This window comes from Squalius cephalus (assembly GCF_949319135.1).
Source record: "Squalius cephalus genome assembly, chromosome: 3".
In the NCBI taxonomy this organism is placed as follows: Eukaryota; Metazoa; Chordata; class Actinopteri; order Cypriniformes; family Leuciscidae; genus Squalius; species Squalius cephalus.
In genome coordinates, this window is record NC_137124.1 from 60019495 (window position 1) to 60047383 (window position 27889).

General features: G+C 41.7%; 1 protein-coding gene across 1 annotated transcript in view; it reads left to right on the forward strand.

Moving 5' to 3' along the window:
* The window catches only part of LOC307155284 (cadherin-1-like), a gene marked incomplete at its 5' end in the record, with an annotated part of 36785 nt that extends 12390 nt beyond the window's left edge, over window positions 1–24395 (forward strand). The window contains 11 exons of the mRNA XM_079865845.1: window positions 12110–12360; window positions 20122–20262; window positions 20393–20548; window positions 21194–21338; window positions 21440–21615; window positions 21695–21823; window positions 21913–22098; window positions 22182–22426; window positions 23608–23753; window positions 23823–24047; window positions 24132–24395. Of these exons, the coding sequence (XP_079721971.1) occupies window positions 12110–12360; window positions 20122–20262; window positions 20393–20548; window positions 21194–21338; window positions 21440–21615; window positions 21695–21823; window positions 21913–22098; window positions 22182–22426; window positions 23608–23753; window positions 23823–24047; window positions 24132–24331 (2000 nt within the window). The 3' untranslated portion in view covers window positions 24332–24395. The remainder of the gene's footprint in view (window positions 1–12109; window positions 12361–20121; window positions 20263–20392; window positions 20549–21193; window positions 21339–21439; window positions 21616–21694; window positions 21824–21912; window positions 22099–22181; window positions 22427–23607; window positions 23754–23822; window positions 24048–24131) is intronic.
* Window positions 24396–27889: the final 3494 nt, after the last annotated feature.

A 27889-nucleotide genomic window follows, 5' to 3' on the forward strand; every position in this document is an offset into this window, starting at 1 on the left:
CATGTTAAGCGTTCATGTAAACACTACGTTTGGATTCATCAATCGGAAGGAATTCAGTCTGATTGAAACAAAAGTTGTGCATGTAAACATAGCCAATGGCTGCTAAAAAAGGACCACAAAGTCAGCAAAACTTGCAGTTCTGTCTCCATGTTATTGTTTGAGTAGCCTTAGGCTACGTTTTCACTTGCGTGTTTTTGTTTTAAAACGCATAACGTTTTACGGTTACGCCTGGGTCCGGAGCCTCTCGAAAATGGAAATGATGCAGACACCGTTTTAGTTTGGAAACTCTGGGGTTGCATTTCAGTGTAGACGGACAAAAATGGAGACTTTTGAAAATGAAGGCGTGGCTGCCCACATTCGCTCCCTGATTGGGTCTTCTAGATCATTACATATCCTTATCTGATTCGTTAAGCCCCTACCATATGACCATTACACTACCAGAAGACAATAACAGACCAGCCTCGATGACAGTGTAGTCGTTAGTTACTCTGAGAAAACAATTCCACCTCTCATCTGTCCACACAAAGGAATCCTTGCTTTTCCTCACCATCATACTCATTGTTGTACCGGCTGGTCTGTGAATAGCAACCAACTGCAGAGTGAACAACCAATTTCCTTTTTACACTTGTACGCGCAATCTCGCATGCCCAGTGTGCATGAATGGTTATGTGACATGCATATTCGGTCGTGTAGTGTGGACGGAGATCTGAAACGCAGTGTGGTTGTGCTGTTGTCCAGGCCTTCTCTGAGAATTCATTCGGAAAAGATTTTGCTCTTGTGAAGGTTTTGCTGCGACCAAAGCCAGGTTACATACCTAAGCTTCTTCCACTTAATTTACAGTCATTTTCTCCTCCGCCCTCTGAGTCACTGGAGAATGAGCTATTACGCAGTGGCGTAAATCTCATCAGTTGTTTGTTTGTTTTGGTGGCTGTAACAAGTGTGTTGCCACTTTGAAACAAAGGATGATGCATTTGGTGAAGGATGCAATTTCTCGTGCTTATCTTCGCCTCTTGGCATTTGAGCTTACTCAGCTATAAGTGTTGCTTCTTTTCAGAGGTTATCTTCTCAGGGTGATAACGTCTTGGTTAAGTATGTTACCCTGATTCCCTGACTAGGAAATGAGATGTTGCATAACTCTGCAATACTCCTTCGCTACTGCTATGACTTCCATCATAGAAGTATGATGGCACAGACACATCCTTTTGAGGCAACAATGAGGTGAAATCTCAGATGGTGACACTAACACAGTCAGCCAATCAATTGGTGTGATTTTATACATGTGTTGCAATCTCTGCCTCCCTCTGGCTGCTTGTTGACAAAAAGAAACGCGTATGTGTGACGAAGTGAGCCTTTTGGGTTTCCTTAGTGTAAACAAAGCATAGCGGGTGAATCGGTCTGAGTTTACAGTGCGAATGTAGTTAGTGACGCAGTCTATTTTCCAGTTGAATGCTAGCAAGCAAAGTGCCTTTTATGCCCGTAAATGTGTAACACTGTGAGTAATAAAGCCCGAGTTCATTGCTGCAACCAACCGACGCTTCACTGTTTTGTGCTTCGGCTCTGTTAGCCCGGACCACTATATGCAAGTTACCTGCCACGAGCCAAGTTATTATGTTGAGACCAGCTCGCTCCCAACTACGGTTCGGAGCGTGGATGCTGTAAAGGTAACACTGGGGGCTTCGTCCGGCATCTAACAAGCAAGAAAAAAAAAAAAAGTTCGTCGGATGCGGAATGACAGCGCTCGGGGCTCGAGCTAATGCTAGCGCTGGGACTACGAGGTCTGTTGAGATAGAAACCCCAGATGTAAGCACCAACCCGTTTTTAACGGATAGTCACCGTCCCACAGGTGGGACGTTTGCCCATATATATTTAGAACACTAATATCTTAGTAAAAACCTAAAGTAATATTGACAAACTATATATCATTTGAAAGCTTACAATCTCTAGTTTCCATATTTGGTGGCTGTTTTTTTAAATAAATTACAGAGGAGCAGTAATTTATCAATTTGCAACAAGAATATTTCATATTCATTAGGCGTGTTTAGGCCTTTATTTTGAAATAGAAATAAACATGAAAAATCATGAAAGATTGGTAGAAACCTCAGTTTGTTTTCATGCCAAGAGTTCAAAAGATAACACCAATTAAATTTTATGAGAAAAAAATGTCTGAAAATGTTTAGAATATAAAGAAAAATATTATGGATTCTCAATTTGTGATGTGCCAGCGAGCTATAACGCACATATGTGCTCTTTTTATGTTTATTATGTTTTTATGAAATCAAATCAAATACTGCCAAAACACCCATACTATTTCTGAATAGGATGTATACTTCATAAATTGTATGAAATTATGGAAATACATGGTTCAGATCACTCAAAACATATATGAAAATGGAGGCGCCCTTATATGGTCAGTAAGGAAGCTGGCTGTCCATCTAGTGAAAAAGTTTGGTACTGCGCCCAAATAAAATCTTACTGAAAGCTAAACCTAAAATTTGGAACAGAACTTGTTTAGATTTTTAGCTTTAATTTTCTAGCAGTTTTAGAGTAAAATATATTTTGTAATATATATATATTTTATATAAAATATAAATAATTATATTTGTACATTATATATTTTTATAAACTCAAACTTATATAACTTTTTTTCTGTTTCACTTTCATAATTTATTTCACTTCTACAATAATCTGGCAAATGTCTTCTTAAAAACAAGACCAACCATATGTCTATATTCCAAAGCATTCTTGAATTACAACCATTTAAGTTTGTATAGTGATTTTTTTGTCTATGCGAAAAAAGGGGGGGTGACAAACTTAACATATTAAGTTAAATTAATATGGACCCAGTTAATCACGGGGACGGCCGATACGCGGACAGCACCAACCCTTTCGCGGCTGGCACAGAACGAACGTTAGCCGCGGACGGCGCAATTATTTACGGCCGGATGCCGTCATTCAACCTAGCTTCGCCCCCCACACCACCGTCATCACAGTTGACTAACCCGTTCCTAATGCCCGTGGAACCTCAGAATAAAACAGATGGTGAGTCCACATACTTTTATCAGCAAACATGTGACTGTTCAAAACGTATGACATCCAGATCAGCTGCAGCTCTACCGTACAGTTTGAAAAATAGCCCCACTCCAACATTTGCCCTTCGCAGTGCTAACCAGCTAGCTAACCCGTTCACTTCCATGAACTTTACGGCACAAAACCCATTTTCCCCGGCCCACGCATTGCTCAGCCAGTTGACTTCGACACCTTTTCCACCCTGCATGCCCCGGCCCGTGGAACGTAGTGGAGTAATAAGCTATGATGATGACTATGCCTCACACCGTGATTGATACCAATATGGTCAGTCAGCTGTGGAAAGGACCAAGTCGGCGCCACATATATCACACAAAGAGCCAGATGTTGAAATAATGGACACTAGTGATGATGAGTATTATGGGCATAAAGAGAGAATTCCAATATTAAAGCCAGGCCATTTTGATGGAACGGGCTCCTGGAAAGACTTTATTCACCGGTTTGAAAGCTGTTCAAGGGCAAACCATTGGTCAGAAATGACAATGGCGGTTCAACTGAGACTCAGCCTGACTGGCGTGGCTGGAGCTATCGTCCATAAAAAACCCAGATCTGACCGCTGGAGCTACCGGCAGATTGTGACTGAAATAGAGACCGCCTACGGGCCGCGCTCTGACCATGCGGCAGCCATCGGCATTGAACTGAGACAGAGGGTTAGGGGGCAAAACGAAGCCTTACACCTATGTGTATGCTGACTGTACAGAGCTGGAGCAGGACGCCATCAGTGTGGAGGTCTTCACCAACACCCTGGCCGACCCTGAAGTGGTGCAAAAACTACTGGAGAAGCAGCCGCGCACCCTATCCAGAGCGTATGACATCGCACACAGCTACGGGACTACCAAGAGGGCCGCCAGAACGGTCACAAAGTTCATGCAGCCTGGCCAACGAGGTCTCGTAAATCAGAGAGCCAGGGCCACCACAGTACGTGAGAATAACAGCAGGCCAGCTTGCGTGGAGCCCGTGGGGGTAGCTGTTTGGTCCATCGACTCGCCAGAGAGGGCTCCAAGATTTAATCAGCAGTGGCGCCAGAAGAGAGACACAAATGTCAAAATGCCTATGGGGGATGTTCAATGCCACAACTGCTCCGTTCTAGGGCATATCCAAAGGAACTGCCCTTCCCCCTGTCTACCCAGACAGCAAGGCTGGACAGTCAGTAAGAACACAGCACCCGACACAGGTAAATTGGTCACCTGTACTGCGAGTCAGGAAGATGACATGTTTGTTAAAATATTGATATATGAACTGGAAATGTGTGCTCTGCTTGACTCTGGTGCTCAGAGGAATGCCCCTCCATGTCTTTAACTCCATTCCCACAGAGTCCAGAACCCCAATAGAGCCATCTATCGCACAGGTCCTGCAGGGTATCGGCCCCAGTGGTTTGGCAGTGCTGGGGGAAGTCAACCTACCAGTACAAGTTGGGAGCAGAGCTACCAATGTGAACTTTATTATTGCTGACACAACACAGAACACAGAGGTTATTCTGGGGCACCCTTTCCTCCATCAGACAAGTGCCCAGTTGGACTATGGTCGCCGTGAGATAACCCTCTTCGGTGAAAAGGTACCTCGCCTTAACCCAAGCCATCAGTCCCGGGTGCACATTGTCAGAGTGGCCCGTACAACAGTGTTGGAGTCTGGGTGTGAGTATGTAGTGCCTGGCACCGCCCACCTGCGCCATGCTACTGAGGGAGACCTGATGCTGAGCCCAACCAAGGGATTCATAGAAAAGCACCATGTTCTTGTGGCTCACATCGTCATACAGGCGCAGCGGTCAACCAATGTGCCCATCAGAGTCTTTAACCCTGGTGCCTTACCTGTCACTTTGAAGAGAGGTGCTGTGGTGGGGATTCTACAGCCAGCCACAGTGTTGGGGAAGGTGGAGCCCCAGCTGCCCTTGGCCCCACCGGCCCTTGAACCTACTAACTCTGTCTGTGCTTCTTTACCTAGCCACCTGCAGGTCCTGTATAACGAGAGCTGTGGTAGTCTGTCCAAGGGCGACCAGGAGAGGTTGGCCCGCCTGCTACGGTCTTACAGTGACGTCTTTTCCTCGGGGCCCACTGACCTTGGCCGTACGGGACTCGTGCAGCATGATATCCTCACCACCCCGGGTCCGCCTGTGAAACGGCAACCACGCAGGATGGCTAGAGACAAACAAACTGCAGCAGACCAGCAGGTGCAGCAGAGCCTGGACACTGGTGTGGCCCAACCCAGCAACAGCAGCTGGGCTGCACCAATCATTATGGTCAGAAAGAAGGACAAGACCTTGCGGTTATGTGTCGACTACAGGCCCCTAAACGAGAGAACCATAAAGGATGCTTATCCACTGCCCCGCATCCAGGACACCTTAGACACACTGTCCACTGCCAGGTACTTCAGCATGCTTGATTTAGCATCAGGGTACTGGCAGGTGGAGATGACGCAGAGAGCCCGAAAAGCCGCTGCTTTCTGCACCCATAAAGGGCCTGTTTGAATGGAACGTGATGCCTTTCGGACTGTGCAACGCACCGGCCAGAGGCTCATGGATCGTGTCCTGGTGGGGCTGCAGTGGGAGACCTGTTTGGTCTACCTCGATGACATCATTGTCCTGGGGCGGGACGGACCTGAAATGTTGGAGCGGCTGAGTCAAGTGTTCGGCAGACTACGTGCAGCCAACCTGAAACTTAAACCGTCAAAGTGTGTCCTGTTCTGAGTGGCTTACTTGGGGCACATTGTCTCCACCAAAGGTGTCGCCACCGACCCCCAAAAGATCCAAAAAGTGGCTGGGTGGCCCGCACCCCAAAACGTATCTGAAGTGCGTCAGTTTATCTGCCTGGCATCGTATTACCGACGCTTCGTTAAAGATTTCGCCTCCGTTGCCAAGCCCCTCCATGAACTGACCAAAAATTATGCACGTTTTAACTGGACGGACGAATGCCAGTATTCATTTAAAGAGGTGAAAAGCCATCTGATGTCAGCACCCGTGCTGGGCTATCCCCTCGACAGTGGCCAGTTGCTCCTCGACACGGATGCCAGTGACTGGGGAGATGGAGCAGTCCTCTCCCAAGTGCAAGAAGGTGAGGAGAGAGTACTCGCTTAGGGGAGCATGAGATTGTCAGCCACTGAGCAAAACAATTGCACCACCAGACGAGAACTTCTGGCAGCTGTCGAATTCACCTCTCATTTCCGGCAGTACCTGCTAGGGAGATCATTCATCATACGGACTGACCACAGCAGCCTGCGCTGGTTGACTCGGATGAGGGAGCCTGAGGGCCAACTCGCTCGCTGGCTGGAAAAACTGGCAGAGTACGACTTCCAGGTGATCCATCGTCCAGGGAGACACCACCAAAATGCAGACACGCTCTCCAGAAGACCCTGCGGGATGTCCTGCCCATGCACAGTGCCAGAGCCTAGCCTTCATAACCAGCTTCAGCACAAAGGGATTCAGTGCAACATGGCAAAGAGTCCAGCTGCAGAGGATGCTGGGGAAACTCCTGCAGAGCAACCTCCAGTGGGGGTAGTGGTGCCCGAAGGTAGCTATGGAGGCAGCCCTGCAGTCAAGCCTAAGTATCTTCCAGTGGGGGTAGTGGAAGCTGTCGGTGACAATCAAGCTGGCTCTTCGTTCCGTCCAGGTGTCTACAGGGTCAGTGAGCCAGCCCAAACCAACCTGTTCGGTGGTTGGACTAGGGAGGAGTTAATCAGTGCCCAAGAAGCTGACCCAGATATAGCACCAGTGAGGAAGTGGATGGACAAAGGGATGGGCAGGCCATCCTGGGTTGACATAGCACCCTACAGCCCTGCCACCAAAGCCTACTGGTCGCAGTGGAAAAGGCTCTACCAGAAAGACGGAGTTTTGTTAAGAAAGTTTTACTGTACGGATGGAAGGGTGTTCTATCTACAGATCCTGCTGCCTCAAGAGTACCGCATCTCAGTGACAGAACAATTGCATGATGGCCCAGTCGTGGCCATTTTGGAGGAGAAAGGACCCTCGCACGTCTCAAGGCCCGGTACTGCTGGTACAATATGAGAGATGACGTCACCCTGTGGTGCCGTACTTGCACCAGCTGTACTTGCACCTTGCCTCAAGCCGCCATGGGCACAGTGCGAGTTGGTGCCCCCTTTGAACGGATCGCAGTTGATTTAATGGGACCATTAAATGAAACTGAAAGGCACAACCGCTACATAATAGTAGTACAGGACTACTTTAGCAAATGGGTGGAAGCCTATCCTGTTACCAACGAACAAGCAACGACAGTGGCTGAAAAGATTGTTTCCGAGTGGGTGTGTAGGTACGGAGCTCCACAGTGCCTACATAGCGACCAAGGTACCAATTTCGAGTCAGCTGTGTTCCAGGAAATGTGTGAGCTGCTGGGAATTGACAAGACACGGACCACACCGTTTCGCCCACAGTTAGATGGCCAAGTAGAGTGTTTCAATGCCACCCTGCAGAAAATCATAGCCACCACTGCAGAACGATGTCATTGGGACTGGGACATTATGACACCATATACAGTCATGGCTTACCGCGCTACCAAAAACAGCTCCACGAGCCTGACGCCTAATATGATGTTGTTCGGACGGGAAATTACAGAGCCAGTGGATCTTGTTGCTGGGCTGCCACCTGACCCAGACAACACTACTACCCCTCCATCTTATGTTGTACAGCTCAGGAAACGGCTCGAGCTATCTCACCAATTAACCCGAGAGGCACTGGGAAAATCTGCGTGCTAAATGACAGTACGATAAAAACGTTTGCAGAGTCCAACACAAAGTCGGTGATGCAGTATGGCTCTTGGTCAAAGGCACAAAGAGAGTACAGAATAAAGTGCGAAAGTTCCTACGAGGGCCCATACTTCGTCATTGGTGTACTGGACGATTTGGTCTATCGGATTAAAAGGGGCCCGAGGACAAAGATGAAAGTCGTTCATCACGACAAACTTAAAGCTTTCCATTCCAGGACAACACTAGACAATGGCTGGGTCTTTCAGGAGCCTGAAACGTGGGCACCAGTGGAGGCACCACCCCCGTTGTCAGACCCCAGCTCTTCAGGAATCAATACTAGCCCCCTTGACCTTTGGGGCGAATCACCAGAGACAGAGGACCCTGTGGTGGGTTCCCTTCCGTGTCTTTTCTCTTTACCACCATCATCGGCAGCTTCACCGAGCAGCAGCCAGCTCCCTTGCCACCCCGCTGAGCCTTCACTAATTGAGGCTGAGACCCAGCATGAGGCCAGGGGACAAGCTGCTCGCCCTGTTTTGAACTCCACCCCTCAGCGTCAACCCCGGAGGGTCCGCAGAGCTCCTGACATGTTTGGTGATTGGATTGGTTATTGAGCACATCTGCCTGAGGTTGGGTGTAGGCGGATCGCTGCCCTCCTCAGAGGAAAAGAGTTCCAGTAAAAAGAAAGACAACAAAACAAAAGAGTTCTTGTGTTGTCAAAAACAAAAGAGTTCCAGTATTGTATCATTACATAAGTAACTTGTTTATGTTGAGGTTAAAAATGTGAAGATGGTTTGGGCTTAATATAATTGTTTACTATCAACAGTCGGTAATTTGGATACTAATGGGCTACATAGTTTTGTTATAGCATCCTGGGTATGTTTACTGCTAAGAACTTAGTTTAACAGAATATTTTGCTTCAGTTTTGCACTTGAAATCCTGCACCCCTGGGTAATTTTACGCTAACTTTGGGTTGAGTGGTTAAAGTAATAGTCCCAGTTTTCTCAGGGAATGTATAAGTGTCATGTCTACATTGCCTAGGACATTTGCTTACATGCGTAGGAGTATGCAATATGCTTTAATGGACATTGGCCCTCATTTATCATTCTTGCGTAGAAACGGGCGTATACATTGGCGTAAGATTATGCTTACACTCCTCTCATCGCCTGATTTATGAAGCTGTGCGTACCTTTGAAATCCAGGTGTACGCAATACCTGCCCTTGATAAATGCCGCGGCTGAAATCGATCGTCATTAGAATAACACGCCCCTATATATTCAAGTCTCCGCTCCCCCCACGCCCTCATTTTACGCCATGGACACACGAAAGACGGCAAAGAAGAGAAACTTCTTTGAGAAAGAGAAAGCGAAACCAGGGAAGTGGAAAGAAACAAAATTGATTTCTAGATTTTTATTATTAATGACGTTTATTGTTATTTAGAAGAAGAATGTCGTTATTATTATTTGTATTATTATTATTATTATTTAAAAGAAGAAGAATGTCATTTTTGTTATTTTGTCAGTCTGAATGATTTTTTTGGTCATTGAAAGCCTTTCATTACTGAACCCAGTCCGTGCACACCTGCCGGGCCTAACCCTGGCCTAACCATCGTTTCAAAGAATAGTACAACGGCGAGCGCGTCGAAAAACGCCTCGTCCGTTTGGGGAGGTGCGCGCGCAGTCTGTGCGGAGACTCGCGCTGCGGACTAGCCAGGCGAAAGTATAAACAAGGCTTGAAACGTCAGGTAAAGCGCACAGGCTCGCAACTGAAGGAATACATATGCCTACAAATCAAATGCTTTGGTAAAATCACACAAATTAAACATTGAAGTCCATGTTGCACAAAAAATAAACACTGAAGTTTATAATTACTATGTTGTTGTTGTTTTTTACAGTGGCTCATAATATATCATATATCATATCTTTTAGTTTGTCAGTGCGTTTTGTGGTGTTAGGAATTGTTTTTCTGCGCATTCCCGCACTCAAAACGTGCGTACACCACCTCCTGAGCTGGCGTAGGATTTGAGCGTGCCGTACGCCAACGTCCATATTGATAAATCTCAAAGTCACCTTGGTTTTGGGTGTACGCCAGGTGTACGCTGGAAATTTGGTGTACGCACTTTTGATAAATGAGGGCCATTGTCTCTTCACCTTAACTTTCCACTGGAGGAGGGCCCTTCAAGGACTGTGGGAAATACGGGTTATGGTTGGGGATGTTTGTATAATGACTGTCTAATTAATATTTCCCTGTGTACTGTGTAATGATGCTGGAGATATGTTAAAGGTTTAATCATTCTCCAGAGTGGGGGTAGTGTTGCAATCTCTGCCTCCCTCTGGCTGCTTTTTGACAAAAAGAAACGCATATGTGTGACAAAGTGAGCCTTTTGGGTTTCCGTAGTGTAAACAAAGCATAGCGGGTGAATCAGTCTGAGTTTACAGTGCGAATGTAGTTAGTGACGCAGTCTATTTTCCAGTTGAATGCTAGCGAGCAAAGTGCCTTTTATGCCCGTAAATGTGTAACACTGTGAGTAATAAAGCCCAAGTTCATTGCTGCAACCAGCCGACGCTTCACTGTTTTGTGCTTCGGCTCTGTTAGCCCGGACCACTATACGCAAGTTACCTGCCACGAGCCAAGTTATTATGTTGAGACCAGCTCGCTCCCAACTACGGTTCGGAGCGTGGATGCTGTAAAGGTAACACATGCTGCCGACTAGTGTCACAATAACAAAATTTCAGTAATCAGTAAATAACAGTAAAAATGTACAGTTCACTGGACCAGTTTTGGAACCATAGCAATAACTAGTGTAACTATTTTAACTATTTGAAAATTAAAACATTAAATTAAATTAGTTAAAGGGGTGGTTGAGTGTAATTTCACTTTTCTAACTTTAGTTAGTGTGTAATGTTGCTGTTTGAGCATAAACAACATCTGCAAAGTTACAACGCTCAAAGTTCAAAGCAAAGGGAGATATTTGCTTTTAAAGAAAAGGACTACAACAAACGGCTGGTTGGGACTACACGACATTCCTCTCGGGTTAGTGACATCATTAACCCTAGAATTTACATAAACCCCGCCCCCCGGAACACGCAGTCCATGTTGAGAAGAGGAAAAGTTGTTGTATAAGAGTACATTTGTGAGTCAGCTCAAACTTTAGCATCCATCTTTTCACATGCAATAGAAATTCACTCTGTGTGCATCTCACAACAGTTCATATATGAGCAATTTATAGATTTATCATGACAGAATATCCTAATTGAAGATAGTTAACGCCACATCAGCAACATAAATTCATCAACTAACCATTCAGAGACATCCTGTTGCATTCTACATGTTGTCACTTCTTCTTGAGTCTCTCCATCCTTATCTGACTCCGTTTAACATTAAAGGCAGAACAGTTTCTGTCATTTTAGTGTGTCTGCGTGAGGTAATAGCAGCTGCTAACACACACAAGCTCTTGAAACCCCGCCCTCTGCAGCAGCTCATTTGCATTTAAAGGGCCAGGCACAAAACGGTGCGTTTTTTTCAAACCCTCAAAAAATGACAACTTTAACTTGCTATATAAAAATATATGTGGGGTATTTTGCGCTAAAACTTCACACACACACTCTGGGGACATCATAGATATATTTTACATCTTGTGAAAAGGGCATTATACCACCCCTTTAATTTATTAATGATATTGATATAAGTAAATGATACATTAAAACATTAGCATGTAGCCTTCAACTATTGTCCATATAAGTAAACATGTCATTAAAAAGTTCAAATAAAAGTTAATAATAAAATTAAAAACAAATAAACACATTACAGGTGCCAGAACAAGTGACAGGTCTATTGCACTTACACTGGAAGATAATGCACTTTTTTTTGTCCTGTCCTTTGCAATGGTTATCAATGTCAAACATCATAATTTCAGATTCATTTCTGCATTTTAATACAGTTATCACTCCTAAATCTTTGCAATGTTACATTTTTATTCAAACTTTTATTCAGATTATGAATGGGTTATATATAGGAACCGAGCAAAGAGTACTCCCTTTATAAACCATGAAGCTGATATCACGGCCTATCAGCGGGTAATGGATTGGTCCTTATGTATGATAAAGTTGGTATCATTACGTTTTAAAAAAGGAAGTACTGACTTGCTAACCCTGATTCCCTGACTAATTGCAAAGTTGTGCTACTGGTACTTTTGACAACACTATTTCAGACCATTGTCACACCTGGAGGGTGTTCCCATAGCATCTGCTACTGACACAGCGTCTTGTTCCCCACTTCAGGTTTACATACGTGACAAGATGCTTTATTGAGCCAACTGAATCTCTTTTTCTGACAGTCATTTTTAATGCATGCGATGGAAGAACAAGAACGCTCTTCCAGTCCTCTGACAAGCGGTTTGATGTGGACACGGATGGGACTGTAACGCTGAAGAGACAAGTGACTCTTCATGAAGGCCACAAGGTGTTTTCTGTGGACGCTTGGGACTCTAGTGGCAAGAAGCACACGGTATCTGTCAGAGTTGAGCGCGTCCATCATCAACATGTGGACCATCACATGGACACGGTCATGAACATCTCCTCTCCACAGGTACAAACTAGTTCCTTCCAGAAACTGCTGTCAGTACAGTACAAGCCTGTCCTGTTTGCTTTTGTTTCCATAGCTGCTTTGTTTGTTGCCATAGTGATTCATTACTCACACCTGTTCCTCCTTAGCCCTTTGTTATCTTGTGTATATAAGGGTATGTTTAAATGACAGCGATATGTTTAAAACAGAGAAGTTTTCCCTTCCCCATTCACACGGATCCGCTAAAACGATTAAAAACCCTGTATTCTGCTGCTAGACTACACTATATAAACACTATAGACTGAACACGTAATACGCATGTGCATGACATCATCATCTTCAGAGATTCGCCTTTTTGTTGTTTACACAGAGACCGTTTTCAAAAACTTGCACTTCGAAACTTTTTTTCAAAACTATTGCTTTTTCAGGCACCCAAAATACCGCTGTCATGCAAATGAACGGCAAAAATGCACAAAGAGTACACCCAGCATTACAGTAAGGCCATGATTGAGAACATGGTCCATTATAGTGGCCTTTATTTCATCGGAAATGTGCCTGTTATTGGCCTCTTCTATCTCTTCCTCTGTTTTGCATCACTACCCTTCCACCACCATACACCCTTTCACTCCTCTTTTTCTTTCTGTGTATAGAAAATGGAGAAAAAAAAATGTGCTCTATAAATTATGACAACTTGTAAATAAAATAAAATAAAATAAAATTTTCAGTTACTCACCCTCATGTTGTACCAAACCTGTAAGACTTTCGTTCATATTCGAAACACAAGAGAAGATGTTTTTAATGAAATCTGAGAGCTTTCTGTCCCTCCATTGACAGTCCATGCAACTACCACTATATTGTTGCAAAAAGTTCATGAAGAGATTAGTCCACATTTTCTGAAGCGACGCAATTGCTTTATATGATGAACAGGTGTTTCACTAGCCTGTCTGAAATCCTGTGCTGACCAGCTGGCCCCTATCTTTACAAAGATCTTCACCAGATCACAAGTCTCTTCCTGTTTCATCATCCCCATCCCAAATAAATTCCAAAATCACAGGACTGAATGAGTACAGACCTGTTGTTTTAACGTCTGTGGTCATGATTTCATCTTAAAGACTGGTGTTGGCCCACCTGAAGGACATCACAGGACCCTTGCTGGACCCCCTTCAGTTTGTCTCTTATCGAGCAAACGGGTCTGTGGATGATGCATTCAACATGGGACTGCACTACATCACACAATAGACCGGGGACTGTCTGTTCTCTGTTCCTAGCTCCATCTGTCAATGAATCACCAGCTTTCTGACAACTAGCTAGTGAGACTTGGAAAAACTTTTGCTAAATTGGGAAAAATGAAGGGAAAAATGGTCGGCGCACCCGGGGCATGATCTAAAAGGGTTGTCTCTATTCTCTTAATGAGTAATGGGTATGTTTTTGGCTTTACGTGCAATAAACCTATCAGAGTCTCATCTCCCATTCCCTTTAAAAGCCAGCATGGCGGAATTTGCAAGCGGAAAAACTGAACGCTTCTCTAGCGAGGAAACAGATCTGCTCGTGCAAAGGTTAAAGGTTAAAGCGTGTAAGCAGACCATCTATGGGGCAAGTCGGATTCCACCATATCTTTATGTACACATAAGTAATCCTTTACATTGTAATCCTTTTATTTTAAATATTTGGCATGATTGTGTGCTGCTGCGTCCCTGTGTGTGTAATAAGCAGAGTGTATAAGCAGAGTGTTTGTGTAATAAGAAGAGTGTGTGTGTAATAAGCAGAGTGTAAGCGCGTTGTTTGGAACTATTGTCATTGGCGAAATAGAGCAAAAACAGAGAATATTTGGAATATTATGTCTAAAATGTCACATCACAATATTCACTCTTTGTTTACTGAACTGTTTTATAAAATCATTATCACATTTCCAATCGCGCCAATATTCTGGAAATATTTTTTAATATCATATGTTATAGGCTAATTATAAAAATAACTCATACTAGGGCAATTTTTCCACCACATTTTGAATTTTGGGTGCATATTAATTCTGCTGGCATTTTGCCCCCAACCCCCTGATAACATCTATCTAACCCTGCTTTAAGAGAAACATAAAACACGACAAAACATTAACAGTTTTCTATGTTGTTTTTCGTCATTGGAAAGAACGACATATTTGGCTTTAAAGCATGATTTGAAAGAAATGTGGCAAATGTTATACAAAACATATGCCATCATTAATTATCATTTGAATATTGACAACATTAAAGCTACATTTGAAAACATAATTGTGTATAAAGAGGCATGCTGTTTTGACCAATATTCTCTCTAGATTTGACGATAGTCAAATTAACTATAACAAACAGGTTAAACAAGCCATAGCTTACTTTTAGACGTGGTGAATGAAGTTCGACTGTTCGAGGTTGTGATGGTCGTCCGATATCTATGAAGGTAAATCAGTAGCAAAACTTGAGAGCACGTAGATGTGAACTTGAGAACTTGTACAATAACTATTCGTACTTGTACATGAACATTTACACTCACAGCTCAAATGTGAAAACCTGTAAAATAAAAATCTGAAGTTGAATGTTGAAATTTGCACTCGCAGACAATAGTCACAAACCTGTATTCTGAATCTGAAGCTGCAGACAAGTAGACACAAATGTGTAAAATGCCATTCACAGAAATACGACAGACACAAACTTGTAATATATATTTTGCGTATTATATTTAATCTTACATTCACATTCGCGGTACAACCTCAATTAGGCACTTGCAACTTCTCAAATCTGTCACTGCAATTTTAAATTTCGCGCCTTGACTTTTGCTACTCTTTTCGCGATATATCAGGTGCAAAACTAACTTGTGCACTTGAAACTCAGAGGCGGTGAGAGAGAAAGGGGGGCGGGAGGAGGGGGGGTCAAAGGAGCCGTTTTATTGGTTGGCACCTAGCCAATGAAATGGGACTTCGATGATGTCACGAAACCCACGTGCACTGAAACGCTATTAGACTGATATTAAAAGAAATAAACAATATTATCAAACTCAGTAAACACCATGCTAATAATGCATACTACAGAAAAGCAGATGAGCACAGAATATGAACACAACACGTTTAATTGAGACAGTGGTATTAAAAGACCAAACTCAGGAAACACCATACAAACAAAGCACACAGAAAGCAATTGAGCACAGAATATGAACGCAACAATTGTACGTTTTCTTCCCATAGAAAACCAAGAAAACGCTTAATGAGGCTTAATGGATCAACAGTTATATATATAAAAAAAAACAATAACAAAAAACATAATTCGTTGCATTATTAATAAAACACAGGCAGCAAGTTTATTTGCACTGAACACACATTTGCTTTCTTTCGTCATATTCTGTGCTCATCTGCTTTTCTGTAGTATGCATTATTAGCATGGTGTTTACTGAGTTTGATAATATTGATTATTTCTTTTAATATCAGTCTAATAGCGTTTCAGTGCACGTGGGTTTCGTGACATCATCGAAGTCCCATTTCATTGCCCCCCCCCCCCCCTCCTCCCACCCCCCTTTCTCTCTCACCGCCTCTGAGTTTCAAGTGCACAAGTTAGTTTTGCACCTGATATATCGCGAAAAGAGTAGCAAAAGTCAAGGCGCGAAATTTGAATTTGCAGTGACAGATTTGAGAAGTTGCAAGTGCCTAATTGAGGTTGTACCGCGAATGTGAATGTAAGATTAAACGCAAAATATATATTACAAGTTTGTGTCTGTCGTTGTATTTCTGTGAATGGCATTTTACACATTTGTGTCTACTTGTCTGCAGCTTCAGATTCAGAATACAGGTTTGTGACTATTGTCTGCGAGTGCAAATTTCAACATTCAACTTCAGATTTTTATTTTACAGGTTTTCACATTGGAGCTGTGAGTGTAAATGTTCATGTACAAGTACGAATATTTATTGTACAAGTTCTCAAATTCACATCTACGTGCTCTCGAGTTTTGCTACTGATTTACCTTCATAGTTATCCCTTGCCTGTTATTATGCGTACAGCAAATCTTCTTGAATGAATATGGTTAATTTCTAGTGTTTATATCCAAAAAGAAACGATGCTGGGAGATGTTTTTGTATTTAGCACGCTCACCGCGATGTATGTTTTTTCTGGGCTTGTGCAGCGTCACACAATCGCGCAGAATCTGATGACTGGAGTCAATGGTTCCGTTGCTTTCATTTTGTTCATCAATTTTGTATATCAAGTCATTCTCGAGTCATGCAGTTCAAGCAGTGGCGGCGCCAGGGAGGAGCTAGGTGGTGCTGTAGCTCCCCCTATAATAGCCATAGCACCTGCCCAGCACCCCCAAGAAATGTCTGTAATTTTTTTTATATTTATATTTTAATGTCATGTTTGAATAGTCTTTTTCATGTTGTTAAAAATAGGAATTAAATAATAATTTAAAAATCGCGAGCGGGGGCGGGGGCGGGCGCGGTCGCCGTGAGCGCTGAGCGAGCAGGAACGAGTGACGTTAGTGAGTTGTCGTCGAAAAAGATGGATAAAGCAAAAAAGCTGTCGGGGACTCTGTCGAGAGAAAGAGGGAAAAGGAGATGGCATGTCAATTGATGCGACAGCAGCTACTGTAAGTAAGTGGATGGTGAAAGGCAACAGGAAGGATTTAAAGTGTGACGTCCAGGCATGTAGGCTACTGGCCATCGGGACTACCGGGAAATTCCCGGTGGGCCGACGTGCTTTTTGGGCCGATACATCTCATACTTTTTTTTTTTTTTTTTTTTGTCTTAACGGCCCATAAAACTCATACATCGGCGGCCCTTTCGTTTTGTTTTGCTTAATTGGCGGCGCATGGGTTAGTGCCGGTGTAATGCATTGGTTAAAAAAAGTCAGCGTTGTTTTTTTTTTCTGACACGTAGATCAGCGGCCCATTGGTTCTTGATTGACACTGGGCTGGCCCAATCACATCTTTAATGTGAAGTATAGAAATATACTCTTTCAAGTATAGAAATTAGTACAAAATTAATTATGAAAGTTTCCTTTATTTTTCAGTGCATATGTTTTACAATATATGGCTATTACTATAATGGGATTAATTAACTATTATTATGTAGGCTAGTAGTGTAATGTAGACTGACACTAACTAAAAGAGGTTTGAATTTTTCTTTGTTTAATTTGCACACTGAATTGGAGCTTTTAATTTTTAACTCTCAAAGTGCACCAGATTGATGATTGCCAAAATTGTTGCTGCATACCCCTCTGACACTGGGTAGTTGCGTCCCTGTCTATAGTCCTTGCGTTGAATACTTTTACATATATATACAGTATATATATACTTATAGTCGCAGAACGAGTATAGTTAATGTGGGCATGTACGCATGTGTATACTTTCATATGGTGTTGTTCATGATGGTGTTTCATTATGGTGGTCCGATGCGACCTCCATAATGAAACGCCCCAAAATTCAAAGCACCTTCTCTTAAGTGTTGAGCATCCCCATAGCACCTGCAACAGAAAATCTCTGGAGCCGCCACTGAGTTCAAGTCAAGTCAAGTCTCGAGTCATTGGATCTCAAGTCAAAGTCAAGTCGAGTCATTTTCTTAATTTAGTCAAACAAGTCTCAAGTCCTTAAAGGACAAGTTCGGTATTTTACACTTAAAGCCCTGTTTACAGATCGTTTCTGATGAAATAGAACGGTTAAGATTAAATTTTGGACAAATGCTGCTGTCCCGAGAATTTTAGGTTTCTTTCGCTTTCCCCCCACCAGTAGACTGGGTGTATAGGTGCACTCGAACACTCCTTCCTAAAACGCATTAAACTTTCGTTTACAAAGACGTGAAACTCACCGAGTGGTCAGGGGTGTTCACTGATATGCTCACACAAAAATCGCTGCAAAAGATGCTTTCCAACAGGTTTTATCGTAGTTTTTGTCTCCTCCATTGACTTGCATTGGATGTGCTGTGAGGTACGGTATTACTCCGCGCCGGAAACTGAAATGGGGTTCAGGGGTTGTTTTCTTCTTCTTCTTTGTGTTTTTTTTTTTTTTTTTTTTTACGGCGGACCGCAAACTGAAATGCCAGTGGTTTGCTTGCAAAGGTGCATTATCGCCACCACCTGGGCTGGAGTGTCTATTATTCAAGCTCTCAACGGAAGAATCTACGGGTGTGAGGCGTTTGGAAAAATAGGTCCACAGTTTTACAACGAATGGTAAAACACCTGTTGGAAAGCATATTTTGCAGCGATTTTTGTGTGAGCATATCAGTGAACACCCCTGACCACTCGGTGAGTTTCACGTCTTTGTAAATGAAAGTTTTAGTGTGTTTAGTGTTTTAGGAAGGAGTGTTCGAGTGCACCTATACACCCAGTCTACTTGTGGGGGGGAAAGCGAAAGAAACCTAAAATTCTCGGGACAGCAGCATTTGTCCAAAATTTAATCTTAACCGTTCTATTTCATCAGAAACGATCTGTAAACAGGGCTTTAAGTGTAAAATACTGAACTTGTCCTTTAAATTTGCGACTCGAGTCAAGTCATGTGACTCGAGTCCCCATCTCTGGTAATAAGCAGAGTGTGTGTGTAGTAAGCTGAGTGTAAGTGTAAATAACAAAAAAATACTGGCTTTAGACCAGGTTTCAGTTGGTCAGTGGCTCATTCTATATCAGTTCGTCAAAATAGCAACGCGCCAACAATGCGCCTGAACACACCTCGTTCTCAGACCAGCAGCCCATGGGCGAATAGATGACCACAAATGCATTTGCTATTTAAACAATGTGGAGCAGGAGGGGAAAATGAAAACTGCGTCGGGCTGAAACTAGCCGGGTGTATGATAGGGCCCATAGAGTCTGTCCTCTGCACTTCTATTACTGTCTGCTTCAGCTCAGCTACCAAATCAGACCTCAGAAGACTACAGAGGATAGTCCAGACTGCCGAGATACTCATTGGTACACCCCTTCCCACTCTCCAAGAACTGTACTTATCCAGAGTGAGTAAAAGTGAGTGATTAATTTCAAAACCCTTAACATGTTAAAATAATTTAACACAATTAATGAAAATAACTTACGTGAAGTACGTCATTAACGTAATTTTCGTCACACAGTTAGATCACACTGAGCATCTACAAGTGTCTGTAACCCTGGTAGGAGGAAATTTCCACGATTCTGCATCTCTGTTTGCAATCAGATCATTTTAAACCGTTAAACTCTGTGAAAGTTTTCAGTGATCCAGTAATCAAATTCATTCAAACAATCAGTCCAAAACAGCACTAATGTAAAGAAGGCCAGGCTGATTACATCAGAGATATCAGAGAGAATAGAGACTCACATTGTGCTTTTAGTGTATTATTCATTCCAGTGTGAGCTTTGCTTAAAATACGAGCTCTGTCATATTCTGTGATTGTTTCTGAAGAGAGCAGTTTTGGTGACGTACAGGAGTCGTACAGTAAGCGTGTGAGAGTCTGTTATATTGATGCACAAACAACAAACTGTGTATGTGTGCTCTCGATCACCGATCGCATGCTGCATTTCTGTACAGACACATTTCAGTTTACACACACACTCAGGAATATGTTTGCTGTGTTTAGAAATTGTACGTTAGTAGCACTCATTTTTATATATATTATTTTTGTTATCTGTGTCTTTCTGTCTGTGCACTGGAAGCTTCTGTCATGAAGACAAATTCCTTGTGTTATAAGCATACTTGGCAATAAAGGTCATTCTGAGTCTAAAGATGCAATTATCCAGATATTTGATGGTTTGTGTGCTGTGTTTAACTGTAAACAAAAATGTTTTGTTGCTCATTGTCTTTTACTAACATTTTCAGATGGAATCTCCCGCTGATGATCTGGTTCTGACGTTTCCAAAGTCGTCTTCGGGTCTGAAGAGAGCAAAGAGAGGTTGGGTTATTCCTCCATTCAATATACTTGAGAATGGCAAAGGTCCTTTCCCACAGAAATGGGCCCAGGTGAGAGAAAGTCATGAAGGGAAAGTTCAAATTAAGATGGTCGAGAGAGGTTTGTCTGTTATTGACAACTTTTGTTATTGTTTCTTATTAACATGTTCTGTTATTGTATCTTATTGCTTTCTGTATTTAGATAAATTCGCCCTATTCTAAGGAAACTCAGATGGAATACAGGATCACAGGTGAAGGAGCGGATCTGGAGCCTAAGGGGACTTTTACTATAGACAGATTATCAGGGAATCTGTATGTGACTCGGACACTCGACAGAGAAAAAAAAGCTTCATACAGAGTAAGTTGATTTTTTAGAGCATTTAAGCGTTGGATTGTCTGCTCGTACTTAATTCTTTGAAAACTAAGATAAAAAAGTATAAAGAAAAAAGGCCTTGTGAAATAGCTTGACACAGTTTACTTTTCATGTTTGAAGATACTGTACATTTATTGTAATTAGTATACCTACTAAAATTTAAGTCATAACTACACTTGCATATTGACGTATCAAAGCTAACAGACATGGAAATAAAAAACTACAACTCTAATTTATTTGTGTTTTCAAACAACCTCAGATATTTGTCTCTTAAAGGTGCAGTGTGTAGATTTTAGCGGCATCTAGCGGTTCGGTTGTGAATTGCAACCAATGTAAAACAAAAGAGTGACAAACCGTGCTCTGTAGAGAAGTTTGTCCGTTTAAGTTTTCTCCTGTAGAAATATGGTGGCGCAAAATGGCGACTTAACGTGTAAGGGGTCCCGCAGTGTATGTAGATAGAAATGGCTCATTCTAAGGTGATAAAAACATAACGGTTAATTTTGTAAGGTCTTTATACACCACTCAAAACATAGTTATTTATGTATATTATAATGCATTTCTGTCAACAGATCCTCATAAATATTACACAATGCACCTTTAACATGCCTGTATTTCTTCTCATGTCTTTAGCTTCTAGCTCATGCTTCTGGAATTGATGGGAATTTTGTAGAACTGCCAATGGAAATTATTGTAAATGTGATGGACCAAAATGATAATAAGCCTGTTTTTACTCAAAATCCATTCAATGGAAATGTTCCTGAAGCTTCTGATATAGGTAGGTGTATGATGCAGTTTCTCAATAAAATGTTTAGCAGTTTTTTCCACAAATGCCTCTTCAGTTTCACCAAATCAGTCTTTCTTCTTCTCTCACTGAAGGTCATGAGTTTATGACAGTCACAGCCACTGATACAGATGATCAAGAGAATACTGACAATGGTGTTCTCAGTTACTCAATCGTCAAGCAAGATCCAGAATTGCCAAAACCAAACCTGTTTACAATCAACCCTGTTACTGGAGGAATTCGTGTGAATGCTTTAGGCTTGGACAGAGAGGTGAGAAATGATGAATGGATCTCACATTGGTGAATGATTTAATGTAAACAAACTCACCTGAACACATCTTTCTTTTCAGGCATTTTCCAGATATACTGTGTTAATTACGGCTACTGACAGGGCTGGAGAAGGTTATGTAACCACTGGCACAGCTGTTATTACTGTGACTGACAGCAATGATAACGCACCTCAGTTTGAGCAAACCACGGTAATGTATATTAATACATACAGAATATTATAATATAAGTGTTACAACTTTATTTGTACTTATTTACACCATACATCTCTTTGTTTTAGCACACTGTATCTGTCCCAGAGAATAAAGTAGGGGCTGAAGTGGCCAGACTTACAGTTACTGATGGAGATGAACCTGGATCTCCTGCCTGGTCAACCAAATATAAGATTATTGGCGGCGACAAGAGTGGGTTTTTCAGTGTCAGTACTGGACCCAGCCAGCTAGAGGGCATCATCACCACTGTAAAGGTACTGTGTGTTGCTCATGTGTTTCCACAGGCAATGGTTGTGATCATGTTCCTTTACTAAAATACGCTTTCTTTTCCATTCAGCCCCTGGACTTTGAGGAGAACAGGCAATTCATTCTGACTGTGATTGTTGAGAACGATGATCCATTTGTCGGTTCTTTGCCCACTTCCACTGCCACAGTCACGGTGAATGTAATTGATGTTAATGAGCCTCCGGAGTTTAATCCAAAGGAGAAGGTTATCTTCAAACCTGAAGATTCACCAGTTGATAGTGAATTAGTTACTTATAAAGCCACTGATCCAGACACTGGAAAACCACAGAAGATAACGTAAGAAATGTTGCAAATCATTTTCCCCTCTGAGACAATCAACCCACCAAAATGTCATTATTTCATTTGAAAATTCTGACTGATTTCCTTAGAGAATCAGATCTTGTAGAACAATAAAAATGCAATGATGGACTTTTAAATAATTTTTTTTTTTTTTTTTTTTTTTGGTCAAACAGCCTCACTAGCACAATATTAACCACTGAGAGCCACCTTAGCAACTGTCTACCTATCAAGGCCTATTTCCCTTCCAATGTCAAATCTCTCATACGCAGAATTCAAATCATAGCATGCCTGTATATCCTTTGAACTTCAAAAGATTTTAAACCACCAGGCAAGATTTAAAGGAACCGTATGTAAGAAATGTATTTCAATTAATCATAAAATGGCCCTGATATGTCACTAAACATTAAGAAATCATGTTCATTTCAAATACTTATATCGCTGACAACAGTAGTCCGGCCAGGATATTGTCATTTAAAAGTGAAGTTGCAGCCCTCAACTGATGTTGATGTTGTCATGTTGTGTTTTGGCCTGACGCGCCGCCCTCCACCTATCTACCAATCACAAAGTCAGTAGTGTTTCGGCATCCGGGTTGCCAGCTCTGCTCTAGTTACAGCTGCAGCTACAAACATGTCGGATAAAAAATGTCTAACGTTACGAAACCTAAAAGACCTCGTTATGAATCCGAAATAAATGAATAGCTGTATCTTTGATATCTGTTACACATAGTGACTTAGGCTTGTGCTTGTACTTACGTTAATGACAGATACCTACCGTTACAAGTTAGACTAACAGCTACTGTTCTAACAATGTACTGTCACATACGACCGTACATCTTTACGATTATATTTGGCTAATCGCCATTAGTAAATTTTTGCGATACATAATTACTTCGCAAAACATCTCTCATGAAGCATAAACATAATTAACCGAAAAAAAAAACTTACTTTGTAGGACTCCTCACTTGCCATTGGAAGCTCCTTGTAGCAGCCTACGTTCCTGCTGGATCCTGCAACCTAACTGGCAACCTCGAGTCGGGGGGAGGGGGAGGGGATACACCGCTCTACAGTAATTTGAAAGTGATTGCAGTACCAGTTTTGGCCACAATCTTACATACGGTTCCTTTAAATTGTTCTTGCTTAACATTTCTAGTTTTAACCTGCATGTTTGGTTCCTTCCAGGTATAAAATTGGCACTGATCCTGCCGGCTGGCTGAGTGTTACTCCAGACACTGGAGTTATTAAAGTCAGGAGACTTATGGATAGAGAATCTCCCTTTGTCAAAGATGGCAAATACAGAGCTATCATTTTGGCGTTGGATAATGATGGTAATTTGTTTCCTTTTTTAAGAGGAGAATTCTTGCTGGCCTTTTTCTGATGTCTGTGCTTGTGTGCAGGTGAAGCTCCAGCAACTGGCACAGGAACCCTGGTAATTGAATTGGAGGATGTAAATGACAACGCTCCTGTCATCAGTGAAAGGAATATAAGAATGTGCAATCGTGGTTCAGCCCCAGTGCTTCTCTCTATAACGGACAAAGATGGACCTCCTTTCGCTGGTCCCTTTAGAGTTGAGACCTACGGAGAAACCAGTAAATATTGGTCCACCTCGATGAATGGCATATGTGAGCAATTACTAATGTTTTAAAGAGAAATGTATCTGTCTGTCTTGGTATACATGTCTAACTATTATAATGTGCCCATTTTAGCAGCCGGTGTCTTTCTGACCCCAAAGTCTGCATTGGAGAAGGGTGACTACAATGTTGTCCTGACAGTTATTGATCAGGGTGGGATGGATCAGGAAAACACCATTCAAGCAACTGTGTGTGACTGTGAAGGAGAACCACTGCAATGTAGTGACTGTGACAACAATTCTTGCCTAATAAGCAATACATTCTGTCTGAAATGATACATTGAATGAATCCAAAAGAGAAGTGTAGTTTATAATTGAATTAGAGGACATGAACAATAGGACTCCCTGATGATGTTTATTAATAATTAATTAATTCATTCATTCATTCATTCATTACATTTATAATGAATTAATTAATTAATATAATTACTTTACAAGTCATTTATTCATAATTTTTTTTTTTTTTTTTTTACATTTGCTGAACATTATTTTACATGTATTATATCTGTCATCTTAATATTGCTGTAATCATTGTTATCTAAAGGATAATACAGCCAGATACTTTTATAATATAGATTTTTTTTAATGGCTTTTCTACTGTTTTACAATTGGTTTTCAAACATTTAAGAATATTTTCTGTTGACGAATTACAAGATTTAAAATCACAACGTAACTCTTTAACTATTTTTTACAAGATTCATCTTTATTTACCTTTCTTATAAAGCAATTGCAATTGCTTTCATAATGTTATGAACATTAAACTTTCTAATTTGCATCTGTTGTTTATCATTTGAATACATTTGACCAACAATTAATCCAAGTGATCTTTACATTTAATCAGTAACTCATTTAGTACAATTATACTACAGATATAGATTTGTTTTATAGAACTGAATTGCAATTTCTGAAATAGATAACCAAATTTCTGTCATGACATCTCTCTGAGTGTTTGGATATGTTAAAATGCTAAAAGTTAAAAGTTTTCTGTGATGGCTAGGTTTAGGGTTAGAGGATAGAAAATGTCATTGGCTCAGTATAAAAACCATTATGATAATGGAATGTCATTGTAATGATAGGGATACCAATGTGTGTTTGGTATAATTCTAAAAAACTACCAGAAGAGAGCAGACTTGACTTTAAATACAACGCCCATTAGTTTCTGTAATGGTCACCAGCTGGAGTGCCCTTGAGAGCCAACAGAGGGCACTCCACATCAGACTATTGTCATTCCCTCACAAACTACATTTCCCATAACTCACTGCCTGGACTTTTCATCCATTATCACATTCACCTGTATCTCATTATCTTGTTTAGCTCACCCCATATAAGCCTGGTTCACCCTATCACTTTCTGTGAAGTTTTGTATGTTGTTGCACTGCATTTCTGAGCATTCTCCCTGGTTTCATTGTCTCTTGGTTCTTGGATTTTTGCCTGTTCCTTGGATTCCCTTTTTGCCTCTGACCCCTGCCTGTTTGTTTGTTTGTTTGTTTGGACTGCCTTTCTGTGCTTGACCCTTTGCCTGTCTGATTGCGATTCTGGATTATTCTAATAAACTGCATTTGGATCCTCAACCTTGTCTCGGTGCAGTTTGTGACAGTTTCTGTAAAAGCTTCAAACACCCAGCAGCCTACATTTGACTGAGTCAATCTTAGTGTTTTTCATACTAAAGGTTATACAATTATGTGTAAATTCAGGTTTATTTCAAATATCATAAAATCAGAAAGCTTGTTTAGGGAAGTTCTGAGAACGCCATTACACTTAATATGATTTCATACCCTAAATAGAAGACATTTCTTACTTTTTCACCACAGCTGATATTTCTCATGGCAGGTTATTTCTCTTAAGTCATTTTTTTTTTCTCTCAAACATTTCAGCATATTTTCACTTATATCTGTACAATACACAGTATACTTTTCACTGCAGATAATAAGTGTTTCATTCACAATAACTGCCTTCCATAATGCTATTACTATCAAACTTTTCATTTGCACCAATCAGTATAATATATTTTCTATAATTTAATCCAACTGTTCTTAATGGCTAATCAATGAATCATTTGGTACACCTACAGATTTCTGTAGAAAGATTTTATATTTTCAAAATGGTTAATCATACACTGTAATAAAATGAATGTGTTATAGTATTGTAACATGTATGCTCTGTGTCGTGTTTCCCTGTGACCTAGTTTTCCCCAATCTGTTTGATTAGCCATTTCTTTCACCTGTGTCCTGTTCATTATCTAAGTTCCTTTGTTTGCTCTGTGTATTTTAGACCCTGTGTTCTCCCTCAGTCTTCGTCCGTTCTTAATGTCTGATGTGTTAGTGTGATGCTGCGTCCCAATTCGCCTACTTATACTATGCCCTAAAAGTATGTACTCTTTTTGTGAAGAAAAAGTACATACTTTTGAGTGTGTAGCAAAAGAGTAGGCAAACTTTGGGACACACTACTTCGTCATCTTAATGGACAGATCGGTCGCGTGCGTCCTGTCACTGTAAACTGCCCTGTCAATTATCTTGTCACAGTTAAAATCCTCCATTCAATCTAATTTAATTTCTTACCGTTTCGGAGAGAAATGTAGTTGCACGTTGATCTGCCAGTGGGTCTTTCATGCGGAGACTCTCCTCATGTGTTTGCAATTTGAATATAATGATGCATTTAAAAGTTAATAGCTAAACGTATCTTTACAAAAGTTCACAATGCTGCTGCAGATGCAATATAATGTGGAAAACATTGAATAAATACATTTTCGTCAGGTTAGATACTGATAATTAATCACTCAAACACCTTTATCTAAACCTCTCTACATAACCGCTGGTCTCGCGTGTCCTCCATGTCTGTAGTTTTTTAACACTTTTCACTCGTGTTTGTAGTTCTAACCGAATCCTCGTCCAACGCGCAATGGGTTGTGGGCAATATTAGCCGTTATAGTGCGCATCGATCTGCACTTCGGATTCTGACTGGAGAAAGTAGACCATCCGGGTATCTTTGGAACACTCATTTCAACATACTACGATTTGGGACGTACTAATTCTATTTTCAAATACTATTTAGGACGGATAGTATGCGAATTGGGACGCACCATGAGTTTCCTGTTCCTGATTCTGAGTTAATTCATTAAATACTATTAGAATTGTTCTCCTTCGTCTTCATGCTTTTTCCACTACACGTTATGTTACAGAAGAATGGAACTAACAGTACTTTGCACCGTTTTTTCTTTTTGTTTATTTTTATTTTTTTCCCAATGGCCCTTCCCGCAGTCCAGCTTTAGTGCCTGGAGCATGAAGACCGCCCACTGGAAGAACACACACAGGATTTTATCCAGCTTGCACGCCAGATTCTTTACCCAGACCGTTCGCTCTGTATATTTTACCATGCCAGCCTGAGCAAGCCGTCGAAGGCATGCGTTCCAGCGGGCGGCCCAAAGGAAGATGTCGAGCGCCATCATGGAGTGGCTGCTGGTAAACAACAACTCGCCATTTATCATCGGCCCTGCTGAGGATGACAGCATTACCAGCCCCACTCCACCACCACTAGCGAGTGACGCGATGGAGAAGTTGCATGTGCCCACCGCAGACCATGGAGACTGGCCTTTCGAGATGGACTTCTTCCTGAACCGAGGAAGAAGTCAGAAGAAGTCATCGCCCTGGAGCCTGTCCCACATCATGAGTCTGACCAGGCGTGAGAGCCGGCAACATTGTGCGTCGCTGAGGGAGTGCTTGTGGAGCTCGAGGGCTGGGAGGATAGCCCCGCCTACAACTCCACTGCTGTGTGTGAGCTGAAGGAGGCCTCTGACTCTTATGTTGAGGAACTCAAAGAGGTGTTTGAGGTAGATCT